At 45.2% G+C, this 14,806-nt stretch overlaps 1 protein-coding gene across 1 annotated transcript in view; it reads left to right on the top strand.

The window, feature by feature from the left end:
• Nucleotides 1-9,357, top strand: part of LOC115465929 (tubulin alpha chain-like) — a 40,812-nt gene extending 31,455 nt beyond the window's left edge. The window contains exon 4 of the mRNA XM_030196814.1: nucleotides 7,382-9,357. Within this exon, the coding sequence (XP_030052674.1) occupies nucleotides 7,382-8,329 (948 nt within the window). The 3' untranslated portion in view covers nucleotides 8,330-9,357. The remainder of the gene's footprint in view (nucleotides 1-7,381) is intronic.
• Nucleotides 9,358-14,806: the final 5,449 nt, after the last annotated feature.

Genomic DNA, 14,806 nt, shown 5'->3' with positions numbered 1-14,806 from the left:
GTATGCACATTCATTAGCTCACATTCAACCTGTAAACCACATGAAAAATGTTAGTGCATGCAAAATCAATTTATATGTGTTTAAAATTGCTAGTGCATGTACTGAATATGTAAAATGAACTGAAAAAAAAAACCAACCCACCTGAAAACTGAGGAAAAATCAAATGAACTGAAAACTTTTGACCTGGCATGAACCCTGGCATGCACATTTACAAAATTTGCCTCATACATATGTAAGTATATGTCCCTTGGGTTTACACAATGTTAGCATACACACGTGTAGATGTCCCCAGTGTTAAACTGCTCATTATTTGTGTGTGCATTTTGATAAAATGACCTTCTTTCAGCCAGCGCTGTACCTATTTAATAAAAGGCTCAATGTTTGCCTAGTCTTTTCTAAAATATATACCTACTTTTCTATAATCCCACTTAGATGTCCTTTTTCAAGATGCTCAGCCTAATTTTATAAAATTATCTCCAGAATACACTTAGGGGCTAGAGTGGTGGCCAGGGGCAGACTGAAGGTGGTCTGGGCCCACTGCCCGGCTGCTGCTGGACACCCCCCCTGCTTTTGCAGCTGACGCTCCTGCTGCCCCAATCCTACCTGAAGGGTCCTGGTGTCTGGTGGATTCTGCAGGGGGCATGTTCTTTCCTACCCATTACGCTGCTGCTATTCCCCCAACTGCCGGCGCCGCCGTGTTTTCAAAATGGTGGTCAAGACTTCCCATGGTACTCTCACAGGTCTCGACAATCTCGCAAGACTTCCGCAGGGAGTCTCGGCCGTCATTTTTAAAATACGGTGGTGCCGGGCAGGGGAGAATGGCAGCAACATAGTGGGCCGGGCAGGAAAGAACATGTTCCCTCTCTGCAGAGGCCACTAGATCACCAGTGCTGTGCGCCTTTCAAGCTAGGACCGGGGAGGGCTGCGGTGTGCGCCAGGCATCCAGGCAGAGCCTCTGGGCCCCCTAATGCCTCTGGTCCCTTGGGTACTGCCCGGTTGCCCGAATGCTTAGTCTGCCTCTGGTGGTGCCTGTTGGGGACCAGTGGGATGGGCTTGTGTGCCCGAGCCTGCTTGCACACTCCACTGAGGTGTGCTTCCTCTGGTTCCTGCAGTGCCCAGGATGGAAGGAGCCCCATAGCTAACCAAGCCAGCTGCTAAATCCTATTTTACAAATCAAGAGCTATTACTGGGTAAATCATCCCCCAGAATTTCGTTTAGATGTTATAAAAGCTGCCAGCTGAGAAGGTTCATAATAAACGTATTTAAATGAACGGTATCTGATCACACATTTACATGGATAGCTGAGGGAAAACGTAGCACAGTAAGTATTTTATGTATTTATTGGGATTTATTAACTGCCTTTATAAAGAGATTCACCCAAGGCAGTGTACAGTAGGTACAATTTAACATCAAACTTACAATTTTGTTAACAGCATAACAATAGTAAAATGAACAAGTAAAGACATAGGCAGAACGAAAGAGGAAAACTTGAAAGCACCAAATTGAGACCTAATAATAGGACTACCGTGAAACAGGATCAAAATTATACACATTTAACAGCACTGAAGTTCAAATAACAGAGATATAATACGATGTAAACATAATAGTGATGGAGCATCTAATAAGCACACAATTAGAGCTTTCAAATAACATTGCTGTGATACTAATGCTTTTTTAAAATTTGCATTTACAATTTAATATACAAGCAGTATAGTACAAAAAGTAATACAAATAAGAAAAGCATTAAGTGCACTTTAAACCACCTAAGACTTGTGCTACTTAGGCCAAAATTAGGAGATGCAAGATAAGAAATACTCCCTTGAAGCAACAGGGACAAATAATGAAATACTAAAGTAAAAATGAGAGGTTAAGTCGGACCATACTACATATCTACCACAGGAGTTATTATTCTCCACTCAAAGAAATATATGTCTACATTAACAATTACTTCAATTATTTAGCTTCTACCAAAAACCTCAAGTGGTCTGGATCAAAAAAACACATATCTAGTAGTTGTCAAAACAACCCTACATTTGCATGGATTTCAAAGCCGAAAAGTGCCCCCCATGGACTTAACTCATTGTCTAAATGCCCAAAACTTCTTCCGTCCCTCTTGAGTTGATTTAGTAAGGTCCAGAAAAACTCAAACCTTATGTCCCATAAAGTTATCGCTTTTAAACTTGAAATACAGTCTCAAAACATGATCTCGATCTTGAGGGAAAATGAAATGCGACAATAAGGGTAGCATAGCTGCCTGCTTCAGAACCAGAACTTTCCAAAAAACCTGTTAAGTCCAAGCTATCTTGTGTTAAATTAGCCACTCCCATGGTAGCGTCCCTTTTCTTCTGAGGTAAAGTTTTAAAGGAAATAAAATAAGCTTTAGCCAAAGGGGGCAACGCTTCCATAGGAATATGTAGTATTTCTTGCAAATTTTTTAAAGAACTTCTCCAGGTGACAATATAGGATGTTTTGGAAAGTTTACAAAACGTAAATTCAAATAACAAAAAATTTTCCAGAATCTCCAAACGTCTATCAGTAAACATTTTATCCAGGACTGCCAAGAGGGGCGGGGGCAAGGGGGGAAAAATTCCCCAGGTCACCCAGGGTCTCTCTCTCTCTCCTGCTCCTGTCAGGACTTGGGTGATTGTGTCCCAACAGCAGCAGGAGAGAGAACTCCGGCACCCCCTTGGAGGCTGGGGAGGACCCAGAGGAGCAGACACTGCAGGTCTTCTTCCAGCGCTGCTCTTCACTCTGCCCATTGCTTGCTAAGCGGCTGCTTTTCCTTTCAGGCCGCGCATGCACTAAGAGAAAAAAACAGCCGCTGGGGCAGGCAATGAGCAGAGTGAACAGCAGCGCTGGAGGAAGACCTCTTCTGCTGGCCAGGCCTCGGGATCTCCACCAGCCAAGGTATTTGCATTGCAGTTGCAGCGATCTGGGGGGGGGCGGCAGTGGTGGCAATCCTAGGGGGCCGCAGCAGCGTCAATGATCATGGGGGGGGGGGGGGGGCTGCAGCCCTGCTCTGGGCCTGGCTTAGTCTCTCAGCAGCCCTGTTTTTATCTTTTACAACAAATTGAACCTTCTGCAAGTGGACTGCTTGATTCTCTACTTTTTCCAGTCTCACCTAAGCACGCTTCACATTTTCAATAACAATTTTAGAGGTATATTGTTCTGTAAGTACCACAGAGGTTAAGGTAGCAATAGAATTGTGCATTACCACTATAGCATCCCAGAGCGATCCCAAAGTGACCGCCTGTGGTTTCTCCAGGGGAGAAATAACTACCTTGGGTCTTTGAGTGTCGCGTCCCGCGTTCCTACCTGCTCCTCCGCCGCGGGGGGCGAGAGCCAGCGTCCTCCGCGGCGAGGGGTAGCGGCCCAGAGGCCTCGGCGGGGATCCAGGGGCCGCCGCAGTGATGGCCGTTCCGGCCGAGGCCGGAGGCCGGCGACTGCGGCCGCCGGTCTCTCGGTCTCTGGCTGTGGGGGCTATGTTCGCGCCGCCGAAGGAGGCGGCGCCGAGGAGCGATGGTCGGCGTCTTCTTCCCTCCCGGGCGGGAGGGCCCGGAGCTCCGCCTCTGAGGCGCCGGATTGGGAGGCCAAGTTGGTGGTCCCGCCTGGGAAATCGGACAGAGCCAATCAGAGGGGCTCTGCCGATACCCAGGGCCGGATTGGTCAGCTTTACCTACAGGGGCGGGGTGGCTGATATCGTATGGTATTTAAGGAAGGGAACTGAGCTAGCACTTTGCTTCAGGTTCTGTTCCCGAGGCCATTCTCCGTGGTTCCTGTGTTTCGTCGTTTCCCTGGTATTGCTGTTTCTGGATTTTGGACTGTTTCCTGGTTATTCCTGCCTAGCTGCCTGCCTAGACCTCTAGCCTGACTTTGACCCCTCTACTAGCCGCCTGCCTTGACTTCTTGCCTGACTCCGACTTCGCAATTGCTGTCTGCCCTGATCTGCTGCCAGTTTGTGGACATTTCTTTACCACCTGCCCGCTTCTCTCCCGGTTCCAGCCAGGTCAGTCCGTCAACCCCGCGGTTCCTAAAGTCCCGTTGACCGCCTGCAGCTGGGGGCTCAACCCTTGGTGAACGGCGGTCGCCGCGGGTGAAGACTTGGGGTTGCACGGCTGTCCTCTGAGGTCCTTCTGGGCCTTGCGGGACCTAAGGGCTCACCCACCTTGTGGATAAGACATTGAGCATCCACTGCTGAATCTGAAACCGATGTACCCGCCACTACAGATGGAATTGGTGTCTCAAAGGCCTCCTTTCCAGCTGCTGATTTTCCAATTGGTGTCACCACGAGGTGCTCCCCTCTGCAGTCGGTACACCATTCTGTGGCTCTTCCGACTGCTGCACCCTGCTTGATGACACCATAGCAGGAGGAGGAGGTGGAAGCCATGGTTTAGGGTTGAACATTCCAAGAAGCGCCGCTTCTAGCGTTTCAACAGAACTGGTCCGCGGTAAACTTTTTCCCCGTAGCTGGAGAATTCATCAGTGCTCTCAGTCCTTACTAAATCCTCCCATCAAGTTGCCTTCTTGGATCATGTTTTTTTACAATACAACTTACCATATAACTGAGGGGTCAAGTGCAGATATATACGTGGGGACAAGATGCGTGGTACATAGTTGGTTGGGATAAATAAATGGGTGGATAAACTAAAGGCAAGTTGGTGTTCCTGGAGGACTCACAATTATAAAATAAAAGAGTTAAAGCGGGATTTAAACCCAGGTCTCCTGGTTCACAGTCCACTGCTTTACATGAGCATCTGTGCTGCCATTTTCAAAGAATGCTGCTATACAGACATCTACTTCCCTTATCTCTCACCCCCCCCCCCCCCATCTCCTGGATCATAATTTCGAAGTTCTGGTTTGTAAAATGGATGTTCAGCCTGGACATTTCCAGCGTATGTGTCGCGGCTCTGATGTCACTCCGGTATTGGTGAGCTCTCGAGTCTTCCCGAGCCCCACTAGGGCCAGGAAATCACCGAGCACCCTGAATCTTCACCCGCGGCGACCGCCGTTCACCGAGGGTTGAGCCCTCAGCTGCGGGCGGCCAGCAGGACTGCTGGAACCGCGGGGTGACGGCTGGCCTGGCTGGATGTGGGTACAGAGTCCTTGGTGAGCGTGGCTCAGCCGGGCGGCTAGCTGAGCACGGGGAACGGACACAGTCTTTATTGGCAATAGCCAGCAGGATGGCTAGCTGGCATGAGGAACAAACACAGTCGTCACTGGAAATAGCTAGCAGGACGGCTAGTTGACACGAGGAACAAACACAGTCTTCACTGGAAATAGCTAGCAGGACGGCTAGCTGGCACGAGGAACAAACAGTCTTTACTGGAAATAGCTAGCAGGACGGCTAGCTGGCACAAGGAACAAACACAGTCATCACTGGAAATAGCTAGCAGGACGGCTAGCTGGCACGAGGAACAAACACAGGCTTGGAATGTGGCTTCAAACAACAAAACGGAAGCACTGGACTCCCTCAGCTGTGGGCGGCCAGCAGGACTGCTGGAACCGCGGGGTGACGGCTGGCCTGGCTGGATGTGGGTACAGAGTCCTTGGTGAGCGTGGCTCAGCCGGGCGGCTAGCTGAGCACGGGGAACGGACACAGTCTTTATTGGCAATAGCCAGCAGGATGGCTAGCTGGCATGAGGAACAAACACAGTCATCACTGGAAATAGCTAGCAGGACGGCTAGTTGACACGAGGAACAAACACAGTCTTCACTGGAAATAGCTAGCAGGACGGCTAGCTGGCAAAAGGAACAAACACAGTCTTTACTGGAAATAGCTAGCAGGACGGCTAGCTGGCACGAGGAACAAACACAGGCTTGGAATGTGGCTTCAAACAACAAAACGGAAGCACTGGACTCCTTCCTTGTTCCCGTTTAAATCCCCCGCTCGTCCTGGCTGGGGAACCGCTGGAACCAATCCTCTTCGCCCAGGCCGGCAGCGGGGGCCCGGATTGGTCCTCCCGTCCGATGGGCGGAGTTCCTACGCGGATGCGCCAATCCGGCGCAAGTGGGCGGAGCCTCCTCGCTGGTCCCGCTGTAGCGAGGAGGACGACGACGCCGGCGCCGCCATCTTGGCCAGCGGATTTCCTTCTCCGAGGCCGGCGCTTGCTCTTCTGGATCGCCGGCCTCGGAGCAGCCTGCAGTCGCGGCGATCCCCGTGGCAGCCTTCCCCCGCTGCCCCGCATCCCACGGGCGCCCCAGCCTCGCGCTTCGGCCCGCGGACCGCCAGGTAAGGGCCCGGAACGGGACAGTATGGACGTCCATCTCATGTATTTTCAAACAGAAAATCTTGACCTATTTCCTATTCAAAATACATGGACGTCCTTTCAAAAATGCCCCTCCATGTGTACTGTTTAGCCATTTATTTGTTCCAAAAGATATGAATTGCTTTGTGCTTTATTATTATTATTTGTTACATTTGTATCCCACATTTTCCCACCTATTTGCAGGCTCAATGTGGCTTACATATTAACGTTAACAGCGATAGCCAATTCCGGTATGAACAAATACATGGTGTGAATAATACAAAATGATATTGTGGTGGCATGAAGTACATGTATGGTAGGTTGGATTGGGGGGTCTTGAGGAAGAGTCAGGTAATGTTCATTAAGGTCTTTGGTTTCATTATGACGTAGGTGTCCAGGTATTTTATGTTGAGACGGTGGGGTATGAACAAATCCCACTGCTGCTCCTTGTGACCTTGGGCAAGTCACTTAACCCTCCATTGCCTCAGGTACAAAGTTAGAATGTGAGCCCTCCTGGGACACAGAAATATCCAGAGTGCCTGAATATAACTCACCTTGAGCCTACTACTGAAAATGGTGTGAGCAAAATCTAAATAAATAAATTCAGCACCACTCAATATACCAATACTGCTGCAGGCTGTGACTGGTACAAAATATTAGAAAAACTACTCCATGGAGGAGCCTAAGTATGGGGTCCTGAAACAGGAAAAATGAACAGAAAGAGGGACAATCTGGCAAAAAAAACCCCACAAAAAAAGCTAAAATTTACCTGACTGCAAATGTGACCTCTGGGCTTCACAGAAAAGAGGTGGTCTCATGCAATGACACTGATACAGGAACTCCCACCTGTGCACAGTAGAGTATTCTAGAGTGTTTAATTATAACAATGGGTCATTAAATCCTGGGAATTCCCATATCTCAGCAGTGTACAAAATTGAAAAATAAAAGAAACAGAATGCCATCAAATGATAGGACAGAACTCAAACACCATAAGAAAGCAGGCACACTCAGAAATCATTAAAAACTACATAGATTTAAAACAAATACTTATTTAGCAATTGGTAATAACACTTGTTTTATATCCTGCAGTGTAGAATTGGTTGCTACTGTATTACATGGATTCTTTGTTTCAACAGGCTGACCAGTGCTCAGGTCTCCAGGGCTTCCTACTCTTCCATAGCTTTGGTGGTGGCACTGGTTCTGGTTTTACTGCCTTACTGATGGAACATCTATCCAGGGACTATGGCAAGAAGTCTAAGCTGGAATTCCCTATCTACCCAGCTCCTCGGATCTCCACAGCTGTAGTTGAGCCCTATAACTCCATCCTAACCACCCATGCAACCCTGGAGCATTCCGACTGTGCCTTCATGGTAGACAATGAGGCCATTTATGACATCTGCTGCAGGAACCTGGACGTTCAGCGTCCAACCTACACTAACCTGAACAGGTTGATAGCTCAAGTTGTGTCCTCAATTACAGCCTCTCTCAGATTTGAAGGTTCCCTGAATGTGGATTTGATAGAATTCCAAACCAACTTGGTGCCTTACCCACGCATCCATTTCCCTTTAGTCACTTATGCCCCAGTGATTTCTGCAGAGAAAGCCTTCCATGAGCAGCTTTCTGTACCTCAGATCACAAACGCTTGCTTTGAGCCAGCCAACCAGATGGTGAAGTGTGATCCTCGCCACGGCAAATACATGGCTTGCTGCCTGCTGTACCGTGGAGATGTGGTGCCCAAAGATATCAATGCTTCTATTGCCACCCTGAAGACCAAACGTAGCATCCAGTTTGTGGACTGGTGTCCAACTGGATTTAAGGTTGGCATCAACTACCAGCCCCCTACTGTGGTGCCTGGAGGTGACCTTGCTAAAGTGCTTCGTGCTGTATGTATGCTAGGCAACACCACAGCCATTGCTGAAGCCTGGGCTCGTCTGGATCACAAGTTTGATTTGATGTTTGCCAAGCGTGCTTTTGTGCACTGGTATGTGGGTGAGGGTATGGAGGAAGGAGAGTTCTCTGAAGCCCGTGAAGATATGGCTGCCCTGGAGAAGGATTATGAAGAAGTTGGTGCAGATAGCTTTTAAGATCAAGGGGAAGAAAAATCCAGACAGAAGCTGCTGCTGACCTCTTGTTACATTCTCCTGTCATTTTCCTCGTGACTTTCTCTCCTAGACCTGGGACACCACATCTATAACTGTTACCACTACTCTGAAAATAGATGTGGAATGGTTCTTAATTCTGTTTCCAGAAGTAAATGGCTTCATGTTCTCTGGTATCGAAACTGCATTTGTAAAGGGGCTGATTTTCAGCACATTCCAATTAATTTTGTATGATTAAATAGGACCACATAAAAAGCCATCTAGTTAACTTTAGGCAGCACTCCAGTATCCCCCTCAGTGCTCCCAAACTTAAATACAGTCCAGTTACAATTAAACCTGCTTGCAGGTACCAAATTTTGAAAACTAAAGACCTGTGCTGTTAACCCCTGAAGTTAAACACAAATCTCCAGATTCTATAGAGGGCTCCTAAATATCCACACCCACATTTGGGTGTGATCCAGAGAAGTGTAGGCAACCTAATTGATTAATGAGCCAATTAACATCAATCATTGGATGGTAACAATCAATTTTTGATGTTAATTGGCACTATTCTATAAGCCTAGGTGCCGAAATCGCATTACACACTCTCAAAAGGGGCCATGGGAGGGGCATGTGTGGGTCAGGGGCATTCTCAAAAGACGCGCTCAGTGTTATAAAATTCCGGGGATCCGTGCCCAGCTTGTATGCCAGGATTTACACCAGGTTTCAGCTGGCGTAAGTCCTTATGTCCAAAGTTGGATGTGGGAATCCCCAGTAGGCGTTATTGTATGAAGGGCCCTCATCCCCGAGTGCCATTGATAGAATAATGCTGAGTGCTGATTTTTCAGAGCCAGTTACTGAATCCAGCCCATAGAGTGAAAATTCAGTAAATGGCCCTCAAAAGTAGATTCTGGGATGATCCTTGCTAAGCTAGTATTCTGGAAAGGAAATTCTGCACAGAGCTCCCTGTACAGAATACAAGCTTAGCTCACATTAGGCCCCTTTTACATTGGGTAAAAGGTAGGTCTTTCTTTCTTTTTTTTTTTTTTTTCATGAAATGGCTGTGCGGCAAGTGAAGCACTTGCCGCGTGGCTATTTCGGTGGAGAGAAATACCACCACCCATTGGTAACCGGGCAACGCGCAGCACTGCCCAATTACCACCGGGTACATGCCCGTGCTACAAAAATACAAATATTTTTGTAGCACCAGATATGATGCGAGCTGGAGGTGGGAACTACCGCTGGGCTGCTGCGGTAGCCCAGCGATATTTCCTTTTTAGCGAGCAGTAAGCCTGCATTGGGCTTACTGCCTCTTTGTAAAAGGGGCCCATTTTGTGCCTGACTTTGGGCGCCAGCATTTATGCCTGCTGAGAGCTCATGCCCAACGAATGGCAGTGAGGCATGCAAATGACGGTATTATAATATCGTTCCTATCTTCTAGGCATGCCCCAACCCACCAATGTCCCTCCTGTGGCCACGCCCCCTTTGGAGTTGTGCTATGAAAATTAGGTATGCATGTTATAGAATAGGGTGCAAGGCAGATCTGCATGTACCTCTTAATTACTGCAAATTAATTTCCAATAATTAATTATTATCCCCCACGGGGCTTCTTATTAAGCAGCGGTAACCAACTCTGCCCTAGAAATATGTGCTAATAAATCACTTAGGGGGTCTTTTAAAAAAGCCACTCTAGTGTTTTTAGCGTGTGGTAAAGGCCCGATTCTATATATGGCACCTAAAATTAATGCGTGCCAGGCAATCATGCCTAAGGATATTCTAAATACTGTGTGTAAATCTATGCGTGGTATATGAATATGCTTAGGCGTAGTTCATGTGACTGAATCTACACGTGTCCATTTATGCCAATGAAAAGCTGGTGTAAATCCCTGCACATAGATATACGTGCACTGGCCCGTACAATACATGTAAATTTTAGAACACCCATGAAACACTCATTTCCATGCCAATAACCATGCTCCTGTTTGTGTTAGAATTTAGGTGCAGTACATGACAGAATACGCTTAGCAATGTATGCGCGTAAATTCTAATTTTTGCCAATTGGTGCTTGTTATTGCTTGTCAAGAGCTGTTAACAACACTTACCAGCTTGTTAAAATAATTAATCTATGCATGTAGTTATAAAATATGCCTGGATTGATGTGTGGAAAAGCGCATAAATCTAGGCACGCTATATAGAATCCTGGGATAAACGCTAGAGACGCCCTTAGTGGGCATCTCTAACATTTATCACATGCTAAAAATAATAGTGTGCCTTTGTAAAAGGGACAATTGAAGACCTAGTTATGGAAGGGGGTTTCGTTGACATCTGGAGACTTCAACATCCTAGCGATAAATATTTTACATTTTGCTCTCCAGTACATAAATCTCTCACAAATTGACTATTTTTGGTTTCAAAGTCATTAATTACATGTGTAAAGCATACTGACATTGCTCCCATAACTACCTCCGACTATGCAGGTTTAGCCTCGGAAATGAATACTGACATAAATGCTACTACCAACAGGATATGGTTTAACAATGAGGAGTTCCAACAAATAATTACTAAGGCTATTCATGAAGATTTCCAATTTAATGACTCATCCCTTCTGAATTGCAGCACTAAGTGGGATGCATTTAAGGCTACCATTAGCAAGATTATGATTAAACTTCATAGAATACAAAATGCAGAAATTCAGAACTGTGTATTAGAGATTTAAAAATTGGAGTCTGACTTGATTCAGACTTGGAATAATAATACATTTCATAATTTGTTACGAGTTAAATATAAATATAGCAATCTGCTTAGGGCTAAAGCTGGTCAAGAAATCTTTGTCCAGCAAACTCAATACTACGTCTCATGTAATAAAGCTGGCAAAGTTCTTGCTGCATATTTAAAAGGTAGACTTAAGAGGAATAAAATCACATCCATTAAAGATGAGAAGGGTAACTTACTACATATAGATAAAGATGTGAATCAAACAGTTTGTGTTATTCTATAGTAAACTGTACTTCTCATTAAAGAGTTCATAATGAACTTTAAAAGTCCGAAAGTTTCTGAAAAAAATAAACTATTAGAAAAAGATTTCACTAGCTCAGAAATTGATCAAGCCATTCGTCCAAGTAAATAATTGAAAGGCACCTGGTGGTGATGAATTTACTGTAGAATTTTATAAATCTTTCAAAACTTTATTGATTCCTAAATTACTTGAAATATACAATTCCATTAGAGAAGAGAAAAAAAATCAAAGGAATCCTAGCTGAAGCTATGCTAATTGACCTGGGTCAGGATCCTACTGAAGTCTCTAATTATTGACCTCTCTCATTGATTAATGTTGATGCTAAAATTTATGTGAAAATTATTGTAGTACAGCCAACAAATATCATGCCCCAAATTATACACATGGATCAAGCTGGATTTATAAAAGTGAGACACTCATCCCACAATACCAGACTGTGTATGCAACTGATTCACCTTGCAAAAACTTTTGACCGTCCGGCATTTATTGTATCACTTGACTCAGAAAAAGCATTTGACAGAGTGGAATGGAATTATATGTTTGCAGCCCTTAAGTGGTTTGGTTTTAGGGATAAATTTATTAAGATGATTAAAGTTATGTACGTTGCTCCTCAATCTAGACTTTACATTAATAATTTTCTGTCCGAGTCTTTTCCAATAGGAAGAGACAGTGGTGTACCGAGGTTGGGGTGGTGGGGGCGGTCCACCCTGGGTGCACGCTGCAGGAGGGGTGCAGGGAGCAGCTGTGTGCCTGTCGGCTCCACTGGTTCCTTGCTCCCTCTGCTGTTACTTCCTGTTCTGGGACAGAGGGAGCAGGGAACCTGTGGAGCCGACAGCCGCGTGGCTGCTCCCAGCACGTAAGAAGAATGCACCCGGGGGAGGGGTGTCATGCTGCACCCAGGGGAGGGGGGGGGGGGGTGCAGCAGTGAATTGCCCCGGGTGGCAGCTAACCAAGGAACGCCACTGGGAAGAGGCACCAGACAAGGCTGTCCCCTCTCTTCTCTGATCTATTGCATTAGAACCGCTATTAACTGCAATTAGAACTAACATGTCTATAGAAAGTTTCTCTTTAAATGGAAAAAAAATATATAAACTATCAGCATATTGTTATATGTATCCAATCCTGAGTCATCTCTGCCATTGCTGCTATCCTTTATTGAAGAGTTTAGCTCCTTTTCTGTCTATAAGATTAATTGGTCAAAATCTGCAATCATGCCACTAAGTATGCACAGTCAAAAAGGATTGTTATACAACTTTTCTTTTAAATGGGTTGACAGTGGCTTAAAATACCTGGGTGTATACTTATACAATACTTTATCAGAGTTAATAGCAAATAATGAACATAGAATATTACAAACTGTTACTGATCTGTGTAAGAAATGGTTACCTAAATATTTATCCTGGTGGTGGAGAATCTCAGGTGTTAAAATGTCAATTGCATCTATTATATTCTGTGACATGAGTATGATTCCGATATTATTTTCTAAAGACATTTACAAAAAACTACACAAATGTATATCTAAATTTATATAGAACAATAAAACTCCAAGAATTGCAATGCGTAAATTAGAGAGAACTAAAGACTGTGGTGGAGTTAATGTATCTTGCTTCTATAACTACCACAGAGCCTTCATACTTCGCCAAGGTATGCTTTGGTGCCTTCGCTGCATGAGCCAACCTGAGCCATCATGACTTATATTATCTCACCTTTGCCTCTGTTTAATTACAGTTGAAGTCTGGAAATCCGGACCACCCAAGAATCCAGACCCTTCAAATTTTCATGCTGACTGCCTGAGAATCCGGAAAACCATCCAAAAATCTGGACTTTCCCTCCTCCCCCCCCCCCCCCCCTCCACACGGTTCAGCTTCTCTCCCGGTACTGTGTGCTCTCCTCCACTCCCAGTCCTCCACTCACTGTCCCAGGCCCCCCCCCCCCCCCCGTGGCTATGCCTCCTCCCCTATTTCCTTCCCCATTTGATCCGGCATCTTTCCCCCCACTCCCAGCCCTGCCCACTTGCTCCCTCTCTGTAACACTTGCCTTTTTTTCTTCTGACCCGTACTGCTCCTTCTGAAGACAGGAAGTTGCATCAAAAGGGGTGGTATGGGTCAGAGGGGAAAGGCCCAATGCATGCCAGAGGCAGCCAATGAGTAAGGCTGGCACTGCGAAGACTTCAGGACTCCAGGTTAGAGAAGAAGCAAGCGGGCAGGGCCAGGAGTGTGTGTATGTGTGTGTGTGGGGGGGGGAGATGGCAGATTATGCATGGAGGGAAGAAAGAGGGAGGTGTAGCCATGGGGGAGGGGGCTGGGAGAATGATGTGGCAGCGCTGCCTGAAAATCTGGACAGTCTAAAACTCTGGACTGACCCTATCCCTGAGCAATCCATATTTTTGGACTTCTACTGTATGTAGGTATGAAACTGAGTAAACACCAACTAACCCCATTTTCAAATCAATCTTAGGAGTCCTTTCACAAATGGATCTATCTTGTAAAAGTCCTATTAAAATGTCACATCATATATTATTTGGAATAATCTGACAATAACAATCAACGAAACCCCTATTTGCTGGTCTGATTGGCTACAATGAGGGATATATATTATTAAAGACCTCATGTTTGATGACGGCCTATGCACATTTGCTGAATTACACAAAATATATGGTTTGCCTTTTTCTGCATGCTGTAAATGGATACAATTGCGACGTTCTCAAACATGTATATAAAATTGGCAAACTGGAGTCTGCTGATCCTTCTCTTATCACATGGAGCTTTCAAATGAACTCTTCTGCACATGAGGCATCTAACTGGTATAAATTAATATCTCTGACTCTCAACCAAAAACAGAATGTTGGTCTGAAACTATCTTGGAATATGGATACAAATCTACAATTCTCTGAGTCTCAATGGTCTTACTTGTGGACTAAAAGAATTCCAGTCAGCTCCAATCACCAAAACTATGTATTTTATTGGACATAGATGCATTTGGACTCCAATTAAACTTCATAGGATGACCTTTGATCTTTCAAACAAGCCTTGGTCATGTCAAACTGATGTTAGCACCCTGAAACATATCCTTTTTTATTGTCCTATGGCTCAAGCCTTTTGGACACAAGTATGGAAATATATATGAACAATTTTACATATAAATATTTATACCCCTATCATATGAGGACATCATTCTCAACCCTGACTCCATATTTAATACAACAGAGGAAAATGACAAATGTCTACGACATATTCTTCTGACGGTAATTGCATTGCAACACATTATGTCAACTCTTAAGACTCTGGATAAGCTGAATGCTCATTTTTGGTGGAACTGTTCAACTTATATACAGATCTGAAATAAATGTCACATCTGATATCAAATCATATTGTAAAAATATACGTACTTGATCTCGAATAAAAGAATATTTGAGTAAGTGTTCTAATAACATAAGATGAAGAACAAAACAATCATAAAAAAATGAG

Source organism: Microcaecilia unicolor, chromosome 3, assembly GCF_901765095.1.
Source record: "Microcaecilia unicolor chromosome 3, aMicUni1.1, whole genome shotgun sequence".
NCBI lineage: Eukaryota > Metazoa > Chordata > Amphibia > Gymnophiona > Siphonopidae > Microcaecilia > Microcaecilia unicolor.
The sequence above is the reverse complement of the archived record's forward strand: the minus strand, read 5'-3'. Positions and strand labels throughout refer to the sequence as shown.